At 42.3% G+C, this 18,909-nt stretch overlaps 1 protein-coding gene across 3 annotated transcripts in view; it reads left to right on the top strand.

Moving 5' to 3' along the window:
- CHRNA2 (cholinergic receptor nicotinic alpha 2 subunit) overlaps positions 1-18,909 on the top strand; it is a 59,261-nt gene that overhangs the window by 15,158 nt on the left and 25,194 nt on the right. For 2 of the 3 annotated variants that reach the window (XM_029596211.1, XM_029596210.1), the window contains exon 3: positions 18,258-18,409. In XM_029596211.1, coding sequence (XP_029452071.1) covers positions 18,258-18,409 — 152 coding nt within the window. Of the gene's footprint in view, positions 1-17,926; positions 17,971-18,257; positions 18,410-18,909 lie in introns of all 3 variants that reach the window. The other variant, XM_029596212.1, reaches the window with a different exon arrangement.

Raw genomic sequence — 18,909 nt, 5'->3', positions numbered from 1 at the left:
TTTTACAAGATTCCACCCCCACGATTAAACATCAAATAGACACCCTAGTAGATGAAGTGATAGAAGCAGGGTGGATTACAGATAAAGAGAGCAAATTTGTGGAGGTATCACATTTGGCATGCCCAGTGTTTTACACAGTATTGAAGATACATAAATCTCTGGTGCAACTGCTAGGATGCCCCATAGTCTCCTTAAAAGGATCTCTATTAGACCCCTTATCTCAATTCATATATATTTTTCTGAGACCATATATAGCACATCTTCTGGCATATGTTAAATATTTAGCATATATTATTGCAATCTTAGAACAATACCAGGGACTTTTGACAAATTTACATTTAATCACAATAGATATTACAGCATATTACACGAACACGAATACCTCAAATGAGAGGAACAGCACAGCGGGTCACTAATGATTTTATAATGGAGTTGGTAACAATAGCTCTGCAAAATAATTTCTTTAGCTTTAATGGGACCTAGTACCAACTAATTAAAGGGACAGCAATGTGGGCCTCTATGGCCCTGGATTTAGCTAACCTCTATGTAGGGGACTTTGATGCATAGTGGTTACCAGTTTGCCTATTCCAGGAGAACATCCAGCTTTGGAAATGCTTTATTGATGACATTTTCATGCTGTGGGCAGGGGATTCAGAAGATCTGGAGAAATGCTTGGCTTGGTTAAATAAGTGTGATAAAAACTTACATTTTACATCAACGTTTAGTAAAGAAAAACATTTCTTATTTAGACATATTAATTTTTCTCACTAGGGAAGGGTTTCGGGTTTCCATGTACCCTAAGGAGACAGATTGTAATACTTTACTTCACTACTCAAGTTTCCACCCAAGACATCTTCAAGACAATCTTCCAGTAGGGCAATTTCTACATTTTATTTATTTATTTATTGAGTTTTATATACCGTCGTTCGGTTTCGCCAAAACAACGGTTTACAAAGTTTCGATGTTTAACAGAGTGTTCAAAAGTTCAAATGCTTAACATAGTTGTCTTAGTCATAATAAATATATTTTTGTTGTTAAATTGTACAGGTTATATTACATGCTTTGGATTAGTTCTGCAAGTTTGTATGGGCTGGTGGGGAGGGAAGTTGTAGCATAGGGTCACAGGGTGTTTTGGTAGGCATTGGTGAACATCCAAGTTTTTAGTTCTTTTTTGAAGGTTTTTAAATTTTGTTGTGTTCTGAGTTCAGTTGGGAGGGAGTTCCATAGTTCGGGGCTTCCTAGGGAAATGGCTCTCTTCCGAGTTGAGGTAAGTTTGTGACAAGCAGGTGGAATTTTTAATAGACCTTTGTTAGCTGAGCGGAGATTTTGGTTTTGTGAGTGGAGTTTTATGGATGCACTTAGCCAATTTGTTTGTTCTTCATTTATTATTTTGTGTATTATGAATAGTATTTTGTAATCTATCCTGTATTTTATTGGGAGCCAGTGTAGTGAGATGAGAGTTGGAGTAATGTGATCATATTTTTTTGTTCCTGTGAGTATTCTGGCAACTGTGTTTTGAAGGACATCTGAGATGTCTTTGTTCCACAGTTGAAGTGTTTAAGCTACAATCAGTCACCATGAAGCAATGGTTTCTACAGAGAGGATACCCTGGTTATATTATCAAAAACGCTTACAAACAAGCAAGATGGGCAAACGGACAATTACTTATGACCACTACTCCTAGAGACACTGAACAAAAAATTGTGGTTTTATCCTTCAATCCATATACCCAGGAGCTTAAAAGAAGATTCAAGAAACACTGGCAAGTGTTATATGTGCCGTCTGTTCCGTCCATGGCACGGCACGGCCCCCTCACCTCTCTGCAGTGTCTCCAGCGCCTGGTTCCTTATCCCTGGTGGTGGTGGGCCTCCAGCTCCATCCTCGGGCCAACCCTGGTGCCTCCATCTCAACTACAGACCCTGGTGCTCCCAGTCCAGCATCGGTACTTGCCTTTGCAACAAGTCTTCTCACTGGTCGAGTACTTGTTGCCTCCTGAGAGATTCATCTCACTCCCTATTACATGAAACCATGTTAGCACTAGGCTATAAACTGTCAACTTCCAACCCCACACATAAAGCCGGACATTCATTGGATTTGATTTTCACCAACTTTGAGCTTTGTAAAAAAAATTGCCAGTACTATAATTCAAGTACCTTGGTCCGACCAGTTTTTTAATGTATACAGAAGTCGAATTTAACTATCCTGTAATTTTAAATAAAGATATCTCCTCTACGATAACTTTTCAAACTAAACCCAAATCAGAGGACCTAATTACCGAATTTAAAAATATAACTGAACAGATCAAAACAAAATCAAAGACCACCACAGAAGCTACATTAATATGGATGCAAGAATCCGCAAATTTAGAAAAAGATTTAACTACCACAATAACAAAAACAATTAAATCTAAAACATTACACAACCCATGGTATAACAAAAATTTGGAAAAAGAAAAATGAGATTTAAAAAAATTGGAAATCAAATAGAGAAATTTCAAAAAACCCCAAAATTTAGGAATATACCGCACAGCCTTAAATAAATATTAAAAAAAAATTGATAGAACAAAAAATGAAAATTGAAAAGTTTTTATACAATTCTAGAGCCTTATTCTCAATAGTCAACAACTTGACAAAGAACCAAATTGAGAAGGACATTTGTCTGCCAGAAGACAAGTGCAATGAAGCAGCATTTTTCTTTAAGAATAAAATAGACATGCTTAATTCTAATATTAAGACTGCAGTGAGTGACCAAGTAAAATTGCCAAAGAAAACTGATATAGAATGGAACAGTTTTGATCTAATTTCTTCTCTGGAGATAGAAAACCTAATAAGAAAAATAAATCTAGCCAAACATCCAATTGACCATATCCTGGTCCTTAAGCTTAAAACCATTGCTGAATCCATCTCACTGGCTTTTACAGAAATCGTTAATTTATCCTTGGCAGAAGGCTTACTTCCAGATCTTTTTAAAAAAGTGCTATTATCAAACCAATTTTGAAAAAACCCAGTCTTGATCTGACTAACCTGAATAATTTTAGACCCATATCAAACTTGTCTTTTTTAGCAAAAATTTTAGAAAAAGTTATTCAAATACCATTGGATGATTTTTTAGAGTCTAATAATATTTTATACCCAAACCAATTTGGTTTTAAAAAACATTTTAGCACCGAAACACTTTTAATTGCTTTGACTGACACGGTTTTAAGGGGTTATGACACAGGGCAAAGTTATTTTTTAATACTGTTGGTCTTGTCCGCCACTTTCGATACTGTAGATCATGAAATTTTAATAAATTATTTAATAGAAATAAGGATTTTAGGGACTATGCTCAAATGGTTTGTATCATTTCTCGCCAATAGATCTTTTCAAGTGAAAATTAACAATTCTCTCTCAGATAAAATTCCAATTAAGACAGGTGTTCCTCAGGGGTCTACTTTATCGGCAACACTTTTTAATATTTATGTTTTACCTATCTGTCATTTACTCTCAGGTCTGGGTTTACAATTTTATATGTACGCAGATGACATACAGTTTTTAGTACCTGTTGAGGAATCCATTGAATATACTTTTAAAATTATTAATGTTTACATCTCTGCTATAAAGCAATTACTACAGAATTTGAAATTAACACTAAACATGGATAAAACCAAAGTAATTATATTAGAGAGAAAATGTAGGCACAATCATATTCCTGATCTGATTCTTGATAAAACTGTTAAGATAACCCCTTCCTATTTTTCCCACGACCTTGGAGTAATCATTGATACTGAACTGAACACGAGAAAGCATATCGCTACCAAACTGTGGTATGGCTACTTTAAATTACTTATTCAAAAGAGGAAAGTGTGCAATTTTAATCATTTATTTTTACAAAACATTATTTAACAAGAAATGTGTCCACATTAAAAAACACACACATCCACACTCACTCACTCATTAAAAAAATATATATGTTACTGGAAAGATACACATGTGTATCTTTCCAGTGAGTGAGTGTGGATGTGTGTGTTTTTTAATGTGGACACATTTCTTGTTAAATAATGTTTTGTAAAAATAAATGATTAAAATTGCACACTTTCCTCTTTTGAATAAGTGATACAGATTATATAGAGGAAATAGTTCCAATTACCCAGTGTTTGTACCTTGTACTTTAAATTACTGACATTGAGAAGATTGAAACCATTTTTGGCACAAAACGATTACAGATCAGTTCTTCAATCTCTTTTTTTCGCAAATTTAGACTACTGTGATTCTCTCCTTCTTGGTTTACCTGCTCAACAATAAGACCGCTGAAAGTACTGCACAACTCGGCAGCTAGAATTCTTATGGGAAAAAAGAAGTTCGATCATATTACCCCAGTGTTGGTATCCCTTCACTGGCTTCCAATACACTATCGAATACAATACAAGGCTGCATGTTTAATCCATAACTTAATTTACGGAAATAGAACAGAATGGCTGAACTTTTCTATAAAACTACATGTACCACAGAAGAACTTAAGATCTGCAAACCAAGGCCTATTATCTATACCAACAATAAAATCAGCAAGATTGAGTCAAGTAAGAGAATGGGCAGTATCCGTAGCTGGATCCAAGCTTTGGAACACCTTGCCAACATCTTTGAGATTAATGTCAGATAAGAAAAAATTCAAGGCTGAACCTTGAACCTACCTGTAGCCCGTTTACTCAGAAAACGGGCTACAGGCAGCTATCTAATGTTTGTTTTATCTAGATTATATTTTGTACTACCATATTTTAATATTATTTTAAGAGTGAATGTTTTTATCTTTGCTTAACAGCTAAATTCTTCTATTAACGTTCTTTTAACATTTTAGCTGTTACCACTACTTATTTAATGTTTTATTGTATTTCTTTTTATCGTATTTATATTGTAAACCATTGAGAAGGCTACGGCTAATGTGACGGTATATAAAAAACAATAAACTATAAATTCCCATGTTCCTGTTCCTCGCTGACCCTGGTTCCTGATTCCTTTGCTCCTATGTTCCTGCTCTTCACCTTTCCTCGGATTGACTACACGGACTTTGACTCTACTTTGCCTGACCACGCCGTTGACTCTCTCCAAGCCCAGATCTCTGCTTTGCCTGACTACGCCGTTGACTGTCTCCAGACCCAGACCCAGACCCCTGCATTGCCTGACTACGCTGTTGCCTCTCTCTAGACCCAGACCCCTGCATTGCCTGACTATGCTCTCGCCTCTCTCCAGATCCATATTTCTGCATTGCCTAACTACGTCGTTGCCTCTCTCCAGACCCAGACCACTACATTGCCTGACTACGTATTTGCCTCTCTCCAGACCCAGAACTCTGCATTGCCTGACTATGTTGTTGCCTCTCTCCAGCCCAGACCTCTGCTTGCCTGACTACATTTGACCATCTCCGTGATCAGACCTCAGCCTTGCTTGCCACTGCTTCCAGATTTCCGCCAGCCCTGACTCAAGCTTGTTCCATGACGCCTCTTCAGCCTATGTCCTGGACATGGCGTATTCAGGCTTCAGCCTGCTTTTGCTTGGGCAACCCCTGTTTGCCTTGGTTCCTTTGGCACCTGGGTCTCTGGGACACTACCTCATCCACCTAAGTCCAGCCGGACCCGGCACCCAAAGGCTCAACCTGCAGGGAACGAGGGCTGGTATTGGTGACGCGTCCGCTACCCTCCCTTTATCAGCCCATTCTGCCTGCCAATGGTGGGTACCTGTAGATCCCTACCTACAGGTTGCATCAACCCCACCTCGGCCCAAGGGTCCACTTCCAGCACAACAGCAAGTCCTTAGAATACATACAGTGTTTCAGCAACCACCAATATTTGCAATGACCCAAGCAAAAAATCTCCATGATCAGATAGTACATTCAGCATTTTTTAAAAGAACCAAGAACATCTTTGGATCACCCATAGGGACATTTCCTATGTGGGCATTGTAATATTTGTGATAAAATGATCCAAGTAGCAGAACTTAGGCTGCCTACTCAAACATCATTTCAAATTATATCAATATCTTTCTTATACCTCAGAAGGAGTTATTTATACCTTAGATTAATTTACATTGGAAAAATATTGTGAATATTTCGCACAAGGATTCAAGAACATTTGAGCCACATTCGCTGGCAAAAACAGAAAGCACCAGTAGTAGCATACTGGATAGCAGCTTGCTTGATCCAGTTACAAAGATCACCCAGAGGAGGAGATTTTGATTTACATTTGTTGCAATTGAACAATAGTTCATTTATAATTGGAACACTGTCATTCCCCAAGGATTAAATAAAGAAATAGAATGGGCACATTTTTATTAATCAAGAATTTCAATCAATGTTTTGATTGGTCTACATGAAAAAAAAACATTAGGATTCACATAATTGGTTCTGATTCAAGATGAGGTAATAGACAAACAACCAATCAGAAATGATGATGTCATCTAGAAGTGAGTACCTGATTGGTCCCATAGCTGCTTTAAAACCAGGTAAGATGCTGAAGACCAGCCTAAGATGGTGGCCAGGAAAAGGAAGCAGGTGAACAAATATGTTGGTTTAAAGAATTAACTTGGTAGGACTCTAGTTCGGGTTTAAAGTACATGATTATGACAAAAACATTTTATGTGTTAAGTACTCTCGCTAGCACCTGAAGCCGACGATTGACATCGAAACACTGTCCGTGACAGGCATGATACACCAAGCAGGATAATACAAATAAGACAGAGCAAGATAGAGCAAAATGACATTACTCAGAAGATAAAGATAAGTAGTAAATATACATCTTTGTGTTGCTATGTGTTTTAACAACAACAAGAAAGTGATGTACTTTTGAATCAAGAAATGTTATTTGCATATAAAAGAAAAAATAGAAAAATCTAATAAAACAGGCAAAGGAAAAATTCATATTATATTGGTGCAGTAGCCTGATTATGGATATAGCCATAGTGTGGCTATAACCTTAAATCATCATACCAAACAAAAAGAACCTACCCCAAAGAGTTAATATTCCCTCTTTTTAGTGTTTAGTGTATAAAATATTGTCTTAACCAAATATTAGAAAGATCAATTTAAAATAATAGCAATCCCCTGTCATAGGTGAATATAGTAGGGATGTGCATTCATCCAGGACGAATTAGGCAATTTCAACAAAATTACCTAATTCGTCCTGGTTCGGGGAGCCCGAAACCCAAAGGAATTTTTCCCAAAATTTTGGGAAAAATTTGTTTTCAGGTTTACTGCACACTAAAACAAAATTCAGGTGTCCCCAAATTTTAAAGGCCTGAACCACGAGAAATATAAAATTTCCCAATGCGGGCCGAAAACAAAGCCTAAACCAATAGGTTCGGGCTTCGCATATCCCTAGAGTATAGGAGGGTAAACACCCAAATTAGGAATCTAGTATGTCCTTGATCATAGTTGCTCATGAACATTATTGCTATAGTATTAGTAATAAATAGGGATGTGCATTCGTTTGCAATGAAATACTTCCTATTTCATTGCAGTTCGGGGGCCTGATGAACCGATTGGAAACCCACAAAATTTCATGTGGTTTTCTTATCGTTTCTTGGGTGGGGGAGAAAGGGCACATAAAAAAAACAAAAAACTCAAACCCACCCCAACCCTTCAAATTCAATTAAATAAAAAAAACCACCCTCCTGACCCCCCCGCAAAACTTGCCAAAAGTCCCTGGTGGTCCAGCGGGGGTCCCGGGAGCGATCTCCCTCTCTCGGGCTGTCGGCTGCCACTAATCAAAATAGCGCCGATGGCCCTTTGCCCTTACTATGTGACAGGGGCTATCGGTGCCATTGGCTGGCCTCTGTCACATGGTAGGAGCAATGGTCGGCCGGCGCCATCTTAAAAAATGGCACGGGCCATCCATTGCTCCTACCATGTGACAGGGGCTGCAGTTTCTGGAATCAATTACAGGATCCAAAACAGCATGGTTTTAACAGAAGCAGTTCTTCTCAAATGAATCTAATCAATTTCTTTGACTTCATTGTCTAGAGATTTGGGCAGAGCAAATCACTAGGTGTAGTGTACTTAGATTTCAGAAAGGCCTTCAACACAGTTCTGCATTGTAAGCAACTTATAAACAAACTGAGCACAAATTTAGGTGTGGCCCTAAATTGACTGGGTTAGAAACTGTGTGGTGGGAAGTGACCAAGGATGGTGGTAAAAAGGAGTTTACTGCAAGGATAGTGTGAGGTTACCAGTATGGCCCAATATTTAGACAAAGCAATGGCGCGGGCCATCCAGTGCTCCTCCCCCAAAATGATAAGAGAACCCCCATGAACAATTTCGTGGGGTTTTCCTATCGTTTTGGGGGAGCCCCCGATTTCAGACGATTTTGAAAATATTGACGATATTTTCAATCGTCCGAAGCCCGATTCACATCCCTAGTGTTCAGTTCTTATCTCTGGTCCTTGTTGCTGTCTTCGTGGTCATTCTTCAGTCCTGTTCCTCAGCCTTCTGCCTTTTGTGTTCCTGGTCTCTGGCCTGCCTCTCCTGCCCAGCAACCTTCAGTTGACTTCAGCTTCCCTCTCGAACTTGATTGAACTCTGCCTGTTACTGACCATTGCCTGGACCTTGACCTTGATTGAATTCCACCTGCTATCAACCATTGCCTGAACCTAGACTCCGCTGAATGCTGCCTCCCTGACTACTGCCAGCCTCTGGCTCTGCCTGTCTTCAGCTTGCCCCATACACTGGCATGTGACTCAACAACTATGATGGACCTTCACCTCCTCTGCAGAGGCTCATGCCCAAGTCTTGCTGGACCCGGCACCAAGAACTCAATCTAAGGGGAATGAGGACTGGTATAGGTGAAGCTCCAGTTGCGTCTCTGTCACAGCCAGCTCCCCCAGCCGATGATGGGGACCTGCAGGGCTCCTCCTTTTAAGTTGCATCAACTACACTTTGATCCATGACCACAACATGTTTCATATAGGAGGCTTGCAAATAAGATGAGTAGTCAGGGCTGGATTTGAAGGTGGTAAACTGGGCTATAAACTGGATGAGCAATAGATAACAAAATGCTGGGGAATGAAACTCTCTCCAAGGAAAGGAAGGGATGTTCATCAGTGGAGAACCTCAAGTACGAGTCCTGGCTCTAGTTTTATTCTGTTCAATATTTCTGTAAGTGATATTGCAGAAGAGTTGGTTGGAAACAGGTTTATCTTTTTGCAGGTAATACAAAGATCAACAAAATGGCTGGCCAATCTGGTTCTTAAGAGTCACAAACAGGCCAGGTTTTCAATGATATCAATAATTAATATGCATGAGACAGATTTGCATGCACTACCTCCATTGTATACAAATCTATCTCATGTATATTCATTGTGGATGTCCTGAAAAACAAGCCTGTTTGTGGCTTTTACGGATCAGAGTTGGTAACCTCTGATCTACAGCAAAGGGTTCTCAACCAGTTCTCAGGATACACCTAGCCAGTGAGGTTTTCAGCATATTCACAATGAATATGCATTAGATAGATTTGCATACAGTGGAAGCAAGCCTAGTCGGTCAGTGAAATTTTGGAAAATAGTGCCAACCGAGCCCTCACACTGAACACCAATGAGGATTTTAAAGCAATGGGGTGTGGGAGGGTCCTGAGGTCTGGGGTGTAGGACACTAGGTTACCAATATTAATTTTGAAGCGTTGGGGTGGGAGGCCACTACTGGTATGTTACATATGGAAAGAGGTCTGGGGTGGGGGACTCTCTTTTTGGGGGAGATTGACTCAATAAGGAGGGGTTGTGTGGGGGGCTGTCATCTTGTGGCAACTTTAATCTATATTTAGAGTGGTGGGGAGGATCTAGTAAAACCCCAGATGATTATTTTTATACTTCTGGGGCAGGTGTCGTTTTGGGTCGCTGGGCCCTTTAATTTTACCACAGTAGCATCAGGACCCACGTTACAGTGCTCCCACGATAGAATAACATTTATGAAAAAGATGTTGATAAAGATATTAATGAACTGAAGATGGTACAGAGAAGGGCGACCAAAATGATAAAGGTAATGGAATGGTTCCCTATGAGGAAAGGCTGAAAGAGATTAGGGCTGTTCTGCCTGGAGAAGATACGGCTGAGGGGGGATTATGATGGAGGTCTATAAAATCATGAGAGGAGAAGTAAAACTATTGGGGTATATTATTTAGTGTGTTTGTATGTCTGTATTGACGAGCTAGTCAGAGGGCAGGCACAAAACAGGAGTGTTGTGTATTTTGTATTAGGGATGTGAATCGTGTCCTCGATCGTCTTAACGATCGATTTCGGCTGGGAGGGGGAGGGAATCGTATTGTTGCCGTTTGGGGGGGTAAAATATCGTGAAAAATCGTTAAAAATCGTTAAAAATCGAAAAATCGAAAAATCGAAAAACCGGCACATTAAAACCCCCTAAAACCCACCCCCGACCCTTTAAATTAAATCCCCCACCCAAATAACTTAAATAACCTGCGGGTCCAGCGGCGGTCCGGAACGGCAGCGGTCCGGAACGGGCTCCTGCTCCTGAATCTTGTCGTCTTAGCCGGCGCCATTTTCCAAAATGGCGCCGGAAAATGGCGGCGGCCATAGACGAAAAAGATTGGACGGCAGGAGGTCCGCGAATCGTTTTCGTACGGAAAATGGCGCCGGAAGGAGATCGACTGCAGGAGGTTGTTCAGCGAGGCGCCGGAACCCTCGCTGAACGACCTCCTGCAGTCGATCTCCTGCCGGCGCCATTTTCCGTACGAAAACGATTCGCGGCGGGAAATCGCTCCCTGACCCCCGCTGGACCTCCAGGAACTTTTGGCCAGCTTGTGGGGGGCCTCCTGACCCCCACGAGACTTGCCAAAAGTCCAGCGGGGGTCCGGAAGGACCTCCTGCCGTCCAATCTTTTTCGTCTATGGCCGCCGCCATTTTCCGGCGCCATTTTGGAAAATGGCGCCGGCTAAGACGACAAGATTCAGGAGCAGGAGCCCGTTCCAGACCGCTGCCATTCCGGACCGCCGCTGGACCCGCAGGTTATTTAAGTTATTTGGGGGGGGGTTCGGGAGGGTGGGGGATTTAATTTAAAGGGTCGGGGGTGGGTTTTAGGGGGTTTTAGTGTGCCGGCTCACGATTCTAACGATTTATAACGATAAATCGTTAGAATCTGTATTGTATTGTGTTCCATAACGGTTTAAGACGATATTAAAATTATCGGACGATAATTTTAATCGTCCTAAAACGATTCACATCCCTATTTTGTATTAAATAGTCAGATATGCAGGCAAAAATCAGAAAGTTGTGTGTTTTGCATTAAATAGGTAGTCAGAAAGGCCGGCAAAAAAAAAACAGAAGTTTGTGTATTTACATTTCCCAATCTTCCCACCTCTCTCCCACCCACCCCTAGCTCATCCTTTAATTTATAGGCAGGTGACACTGTCACATTAAAAAAAAAATAAAAATAAAGAAATAAAAAATTAATCAGCCTTTTAACTTAAATTCAGAAATTCCCCACACTTTATCAAGAGTTTAATCATTCTCTTTAGGGCACTACCAGATAAATAGTAAAAACACTAATGCATTTAAAGGACCCTAACTGTATACAGTCCTGCTCCCATAGCAACCTAAAACAACTAGTAACTGAACAAATTTAAGATGAAGGCAGCAGTCCAGCAGCAAGAGGGGGCTTCCCAGTCTTCTGCATCGAGTGTCACATGTATGATTTTTTTCCTGCTGGTGAGAAATTGTATGTGTGCATCCAAGTCCAAAATCTAGAGGCTAGAGTGGCAGACCTGGATGAGATGAGGCAGATAGAGAGATATATAATGAGATCTTCAGGGACATCTTAGCCAAGTCCTAACTCCAGTCTGGATCAGATAGCATCAACCTGGTGAATCAGAAAATGATCCTGTAGCAAGGACTTGCTCTCCAGGAGGTGCATTGTCCTCTTGCACTGAGGATGTGTCTCCCAGGGCTACTGGCCAGGAGGGAAGAGTCAGGTCAGCCATCATAGTTGGTGATTCGATTATTAGGAATGTAGACAGCTGAGTGGCTGGTGGGCCTGAGGATTGCCTGGTAACATGCCTACTGGTGCGAAGGTGGTGGACCTCACACATCACCTAGATAGGATTTTAGACAGTGCTGGGGAGGAACCGGCTGTCATGGTACATGTGGGCACAAACGACGTAGTAAAATGTGGGAGGGAGATTCTGGAAGCTAAATTTAGGATCTTAGGTAGAAAACTGAAATCTAGAACCTCCAGGGTAGCGTTCTCTGAAATGTTCCATGTTCTACGTGAAGGTCCCCAGAGGCAGGCAGAGCTCCAGAGTCTCAATGCATGGATAAGGAGATGGTGCACGAAAGAGGGATTCAGTTTTGTAAGGAACTGGGGAATCTTTTAGGGAAGGGGGACTCTTTTCCGAAGGGTTGGACTCCACCTTAACCAGGGTGGAACCAGGCTGCTGGTGCTAACCTTTATAAAGGAGATAGAGCAGCTTTTAAACTAAATCAAAGGGGAAAGCCAACAGTCACTCAGCAGTGCATCATTTGGAGGGAGGTATCTTTGAAGGATACTAATGAAGCATTAGAGTTAGGGTATCCCAACAGAGAGATTCTAATAATAAGAAAAGTAGGCCATGTGCCTATAATTAAAAACTTACCTGATCTAAAAGATTCCAATTTATCCCTGTCAACTGAAAAGCAGAAAATACAAGCAAAAAACACAATTTGAAATGTTTGTATGCTAATGCCAGAACTATAAGAAGTAAGATGGGAGAATTAGGGGCACATTTTCAAAGGGGTACGCGCGTAAGATACGCGTGTAACCCCTGAAAAGCTGCCCCTTCCACCCCCTGTGTGCGCCGAGCCTATGCTGCATAGGTTCGGTGGCGCGCACAAGCCCCGGGATGCGCGTAAGTCCCGGGGCTTTCCTAGGAGGGCGTGCCGGGGGCGTATCAGGGGCGTGTCGCGGCCGGCACGTCATTGGGGGCGTTCCGGGGGTGGGGCTACGGGCATGGTTCCAGTTCAGAGGCATTCCGGGGGCATGGACGCGGCCTCCAGACCAGTCCCCGGACCGGAACATGGCGTGCCGGCGCATGCAAGTTACGCCTGCCTTGGGCAGGCGTAACTTTTGAAATAAAGGTAGGGGGGGAATTAGTTAGGGCCGAGGGGCGGGTTAGTTAGGGGAAGGAAAGGGAAGGTGGGGGGCGCCGGAAAGAAAGTTCCCTCCGAGGCCGCTCCGATTTCGGAGCGGCCTCGGAGGGAACAGAGTCAGGCTGCGCGGCTCGGTGCGCGCAGGCTGCCGATTTTTCGCAGCCTTGCGCATGCTGACCCCGGATTTTAAAAGATATGCGCGGCTATGCATGTATCTTTTAAAATCCGGCGTACTTTTGTTTGCGCCGGTTGCGCGAACAAAAGTACACGCATGTACTTTTTAAAAATCTGCCCCTTAGAGTGTATAACAGTGAATGATGTCATAGACTTAATTGGCATTTCAGAGACATGTTGAAAAGAGGAAAACCAATGGGATAGTGCTATACCAGGGTACAAATTATATCGCAATGACGGAGAGAAGCATCTTGGTCATGGGGTGGTCCAACGAGATAAAGATCTGCATGAGACTAAGGGCAGATTTTCAAAGGAGTACGCGTGTAAGATACACGCATAACCCCCAAAAAGCTGCCCCTTCCACCCCCTGCATGCGCCGAGTCTATGTTGCATAGGCTCGGCAGCGCGCACAAGCCCCAGGATGCGCTTAAGTCCCGGGGCTTTCCTGGGGAGGCGTGTCGGGGGGCATGTTGTGACCAGCACATCATCGGGGGGCATTCCGGGGGCGTGGACGCGATCTCCGGACCAGCCCCCGGACCGGAACATGGTCTGCTGGCGCGTGCAAGGTACACCTGCCTTGGGCAGGCATAACTTTTAAAATAAAGGTAGGGGGGGAATTAGTTAGGGCCGGGGGGTGGGTTAGTTAGGGGAAGGAAAGGGAAGGTGGGGGGGCGCCGGAAAGAAAGTTCCCTCCATGGCCGCTCCGATTTCGGAGCGGCCTCGGAGGGAACGGAGGCAGGCTGCGCGGCTCGGCGCACTCAGGCTGCCGATTTTGCACAGCCTTGGGCACGCCAACCCCGGATTTTAAAAGATACCCGTGGCTACGTGCGTATCTTTTAAAATCCGGCGTACTTTTGTTTGCTCTGGTTGCGCGAACAAAAGTACGCGTGCGCGTACTTTTTTAAAATCTGCCCCTAAATGCACAATCGAATCTTTATGGGTAGAAATGCCTTGTGTGTTGGGGAAGAGTATAGTGATAGGAATATACTACCATCCACCTGGCCAAGATGGTGAGACGGACAGTGAAATGCTTAGAGAAATTAGGGAAGCTAATCAAATTGGTAGTGCAGTAGTAATGAGAGATTTCAATTAACCCAATATTGACTAGGTAAGTGAAACATCAAGAGATGCTAGAGAGATAAAGTTCCTGGATAGAATAAATGATAGTTTTATGGAGTAATTGGTTCAGGAACCAACGAGAGAGGGAACAATTTTAGATCTAATTCTCAATGGATCGCAGGATTTGGTGAGAGAGGTAATTGTGGTGGGGCCGTTTGGTGATATTGATCATAATATGATCAAATTTGAATTAATGACTGTAAGGGGGAAAGTAAGTAAATCCATGGCTGTAGCACTGAACGTTCAAAATGGAAACTTTGATAAAATGAGAAAAATAGTTAAAAAAAAATTGAAAGGTGCAGCTACAAAAGTAAAAAGTGTGCAACAGTTGTGGACATTGTTAAAAAAAATACCATCCTAGAAGCACAGTCCATATGTATTCCTCGCATTAAGAAAGGAAGAAGGAAGGTCAAGCAATTGCCGGCAGCATTGCTAAAAAGTGAGGTGAAAGAGGCTATTTTAGCCAAAAGATCTTCATTCAAAAATTGGAAGAAGAATCCATCAGTGGAAAATAGAATTAAGCATAAGCATTGACAAGTTAAATGTAAGACACTGATAAGACAGGCTAAGAGAGAATTTGAAAAGAAGTTGGCCGTAGAGGCAAAAACTCATAATAAAAACTTTAAAAAATATTTCTGAAGCAGAAAGCCTGCGAGGGAGTTGGTTAGACTGATAGATGATCGAGGGGTTAAAGGGTCACTTAGGGAAGATAAGGCCATCGCGGAAAGATTAAACAATTTCTTTGCTTTGGTGTTTTCTGAAGAGGATGTTGGGAAGATACCTGTAGCGGAGAAGGTTTTAATGAGTGATGATTCAGATCAACTGAACCAAATCACGGTGAACCTGAATGACAAACTGAAGAGTAGTAAATCACCTGGCACTGGCTTCACTTTGTGGTGGCACACCATCACTTTCCTTCCCCTGTCCCCTTCCCCCATCTGTCATCATCACCGTGCCTTCCTTCCCCCACTGCACCCCCTAGCATCACCACTTTCCCCTCCCTGCCCTTCTACCCACACCCCTACCTTCAGTACTGTCTTCCCTTCCTTCACATACCTGGCATCAGCACCTTCCCTTCCCTCCTCCCCACCCCCTGGCATCAGCATTTCTCTTTCAACCCAGACTCCTGACATCAGCACCACCTTCCCTTCCCTCCTACTGCCCTGGCATCACAATCTTTCTTCCCTGCCACCTCCCTGGCATCACCACATTTCCTTCTCTCTCCCCCTGCTCCCACACTTTGGCACCATGATCTTCCCTTCCCTCCCATCCTTCTAACATCAGCGCCATCCCTTCCCTATCCCATGTATGGGCATCACCACCGCCCCCTCCCTCCAACTCCCCTTGGCATCAGCACCATCTTCCCAACCCTCCACTCTCCACCTCCTCTCACAGCTTCCCTTTGAAGTCGGAAGTGTTTGGGAGGCCATAATGCAGGGAATCGGGGGTGAGGCGAGAGAGAGGGGGGAAAAAACCTCTTCTACCAGCAGTGGCAGCTGTGCCCTGGCTTCATCTTCCTTCTGCAGGAGGTCAAAGGTTTGCAGTACAACTGATAGCCCCCATAGTACACTGGTTGGAAACCTCTGTTGCAGGGGTATTTTCAAAAGGATCAAGCCAGCTAACTTTGGTAGTTAGCCAGCTACACTCAAGCTTTTGAAAATTTACCTTTACCAAGCAGTCACCCATGTTCATTAGGAGGCTATATTAAGCTGTCCAAAATGTGGGCATTCCTGGCTGTGTGGTTGGAGGATGAGTGAGGATGGGAAGTGGGAAGGTTCTTAGCAGGCTAGCAGGAATTATCATGGGTTAGTTAGGTGGCTATTTCTATGTGCAGGAAGAGCAGGCTTAAAGCTAGTTGGCTATGCTGTAGCTGACTAAATTTAGATAAATGTTCAGCCACAGCAAATCCAGGGTAGTTGTGGCTAAAACATTCCCTAAATGTAGCTTACTATAAAACAGCCAGCTATTTTGCCCCCTGGCTTCTTAATGACAATTCACTCCCTAGTGTTTAGTTTACATACCATCATATTTCCCTACTAGAAATATGATGGTATCTTGGTATGTATGTGTGTGTCTTTTTCAACCTGAGCCTATGAAAGCAAAATCACTATTTACTTGACTGTTGTCCTGGTTAGCATGCAAGGAGCAAGTTGTCCTCTGTATGTAGTACCAGGATGGAGCCATTTAATCCTCTTTGCCTCATGGCACGCACTCACCCAGGAACACTTTATAAACTGCAAATCGTTAGGCATAATTTGACATATTTCATATTTTATCCCTTTTTCTTTTATGACAACAAGGACATTGGCACAGAAACCCAGGTTTTTGCTGCAGTAGTTCATTCTGGCTGGAAACGGTTTCATCCTACCTGTTTCACAGATTTGCTCAATAGCACAACTCTGTGGGCTTGGATAAGAATTGTTTTCCCCATCCTGGCATTTGAAAGGCATCCTCTCTTACTGCTAACCATTGTCTGAATTATAAACTGACCAATTAAAAAGCACTAAGATCCCAAGCATCCATCCAAATTCTGATCATGCATTGTCTGCTTTCTGAGGGGCAGCCACAGGGAGCATGTGTGAGAACAGAAAATGCACTTTTCTGTGTTTATTTTTTATTTTTTCAATTCACAAATACTAAATTCAATTAAAACTGTTATATTTAAAAGAAATCAAACTGACTTCGACTGTCAATTAGTGGGTAATACCCAGGCTAGCCATCAAGGGCTATTGTAAAGAATCACCGTCCATGCTCTAGGTTGAAGTTAGCATTCTGTAGTACATATGACATCACATTCATTTCTGTAGCAACAGATCAGATGGTAATGTCAGAGCAATGGGGGCTTTGTGATCTCAGAAGAGAAGAAGTCATAACAGAGGCCTGAGACACAAAGCTACTGTTTTCATTCATGGATAATAGATAGTGACAGAAGGAAAAAAGATGCACGTATCAGTAAAGAGGTGATGCATGTATTCTCGCTCAGAGCATTAAAGATGTCATCCTGTATTAGTTGAATGGAGGGACTGCAGTTAAGCAAAGCTGAGAAATTCAGTGTATTGCAAGCACAGCAGTGGGAGATGATGCTCTTTTGGACAAACAAATTGTGCCATGAGGGATATATACCATTGTATGGCACTTATTAGCATATTGTACAATTACAATATATTATACATGACAAAAAACTTTATATCCTAAAAAATTATAAAGACAGTCTCTCCTTTCCCATACATTTATTTCATCTTTGTTTGGCCTCATTGGCCTTTGTGTATCCTTACAGCTGCAAATTGCAACAATAGAACAATGGTAACACAAAAAAGGGAAATCATTCTATTTAGTTCCAGTTACATGAAAAAAAAAAAAGAATTTCTGCCACACCAAGGGATAATTTTAACTATCAGAATTATCTCATTACAACAGATGAAAGGAGGTTAAGAATTCTAGGCTATGCTAAACTCATATTTTGGAAGGAAGTTTGAGTGTCTGCCTATAATAAGTAAGTTAAACACTGGAGTTATTTCTATTTTTCAATTAAATAGTGTATGAAATAGATCTGGGATTTCAATCAACATAAAAGATCCAGGTGAGTGTCTCATAATGTAGTCCCATAAGCATAAATATAGCCTCATGGCTACAGACTGTTAAAAGATTAAAAGTATCATCTGAAATCTAAACACAAATGTTGCTAATCAAATGCGGTAAAGAGTCTCTGTAATCTGGCACCACCTTGTTCTCCTGCCTCTGCAGGAAACATCATACAGTGCATGCATCACTTATGGCATGGCGGAAAAGTGCCAACCTAGCTGCAAAATGTCTTCTTCACAAGCAAAAGAGATCTTTACGTGTTCCCTTCCTTCTCTCTCCCCACAGTCTGCTGCCTGATCAGGACCCATTCTCATGCTGAAGAGCACCTGTTCAGACACCTTTTCTCCGATTACAACAGATGGTCACGACCTGTCCCCAATACTTCTGATATTGTCATTGTCAAGTTCGGCTTGTCCATTGCTCAGCTGATAGATGTGGTGAGTAGCTTCAGTCTGCTGCAACTGCGTGTGCTGAAGAGGTTCTGGTCCATTTCTGTTTTTCTAAGTCCCAACCCCAAAGTCTCTGTGTCATGGTTGTGTCCCCTTCACGGGATGAGAAGGATCAGTATACATTGGGCGTAGGAGGTAGAACTTCAGGACTAGACTAAAACGGCATGAAGATATGGAAATTTATTTTACAAAGACCAGAGTTAAGCAAGAGCTAGATCCCTTTCCAAAGTTTCTCCCTCATTGCAGCAATGACTGGACTAAATAATGCTGAGAGAGGATATAAAATCCTCCTGTGAATGAAGGCTCTTGCCATCAGATCCCAGCCCTGGTTTTGTCTGAGTTGGAGGCCTAAAGAAACTAGAGGAAATGGCAGCCAATTGCCCACCCCACCCCACCCCCACCCCCCCAAAAAAAAAGAAAGAAAGAAAGAAAAGAAGGAACTATGTCAAACTCATGGCAACTTGTATACCGTGCCAGTCACTGTATGC

This window comes from Rhinatrema bivittatum, chromosome 3 (genome assembly GCF_901001135.1).
Source record: "Rhinatrema bivittatum chromosome 3, aRhiBiv1.1, whole genome shotgun sequence".
NCBI classification, from domain to species: Eukaryota; Metazoa; Chordata; class Amphibia; order Gymnophiona; family Rhinatrematidae; genus Rhinatrema; species Rhinatrema bivittatum.
This window is presented reverse-complemented; position numbering and strand designations above follow the sequence as displayed.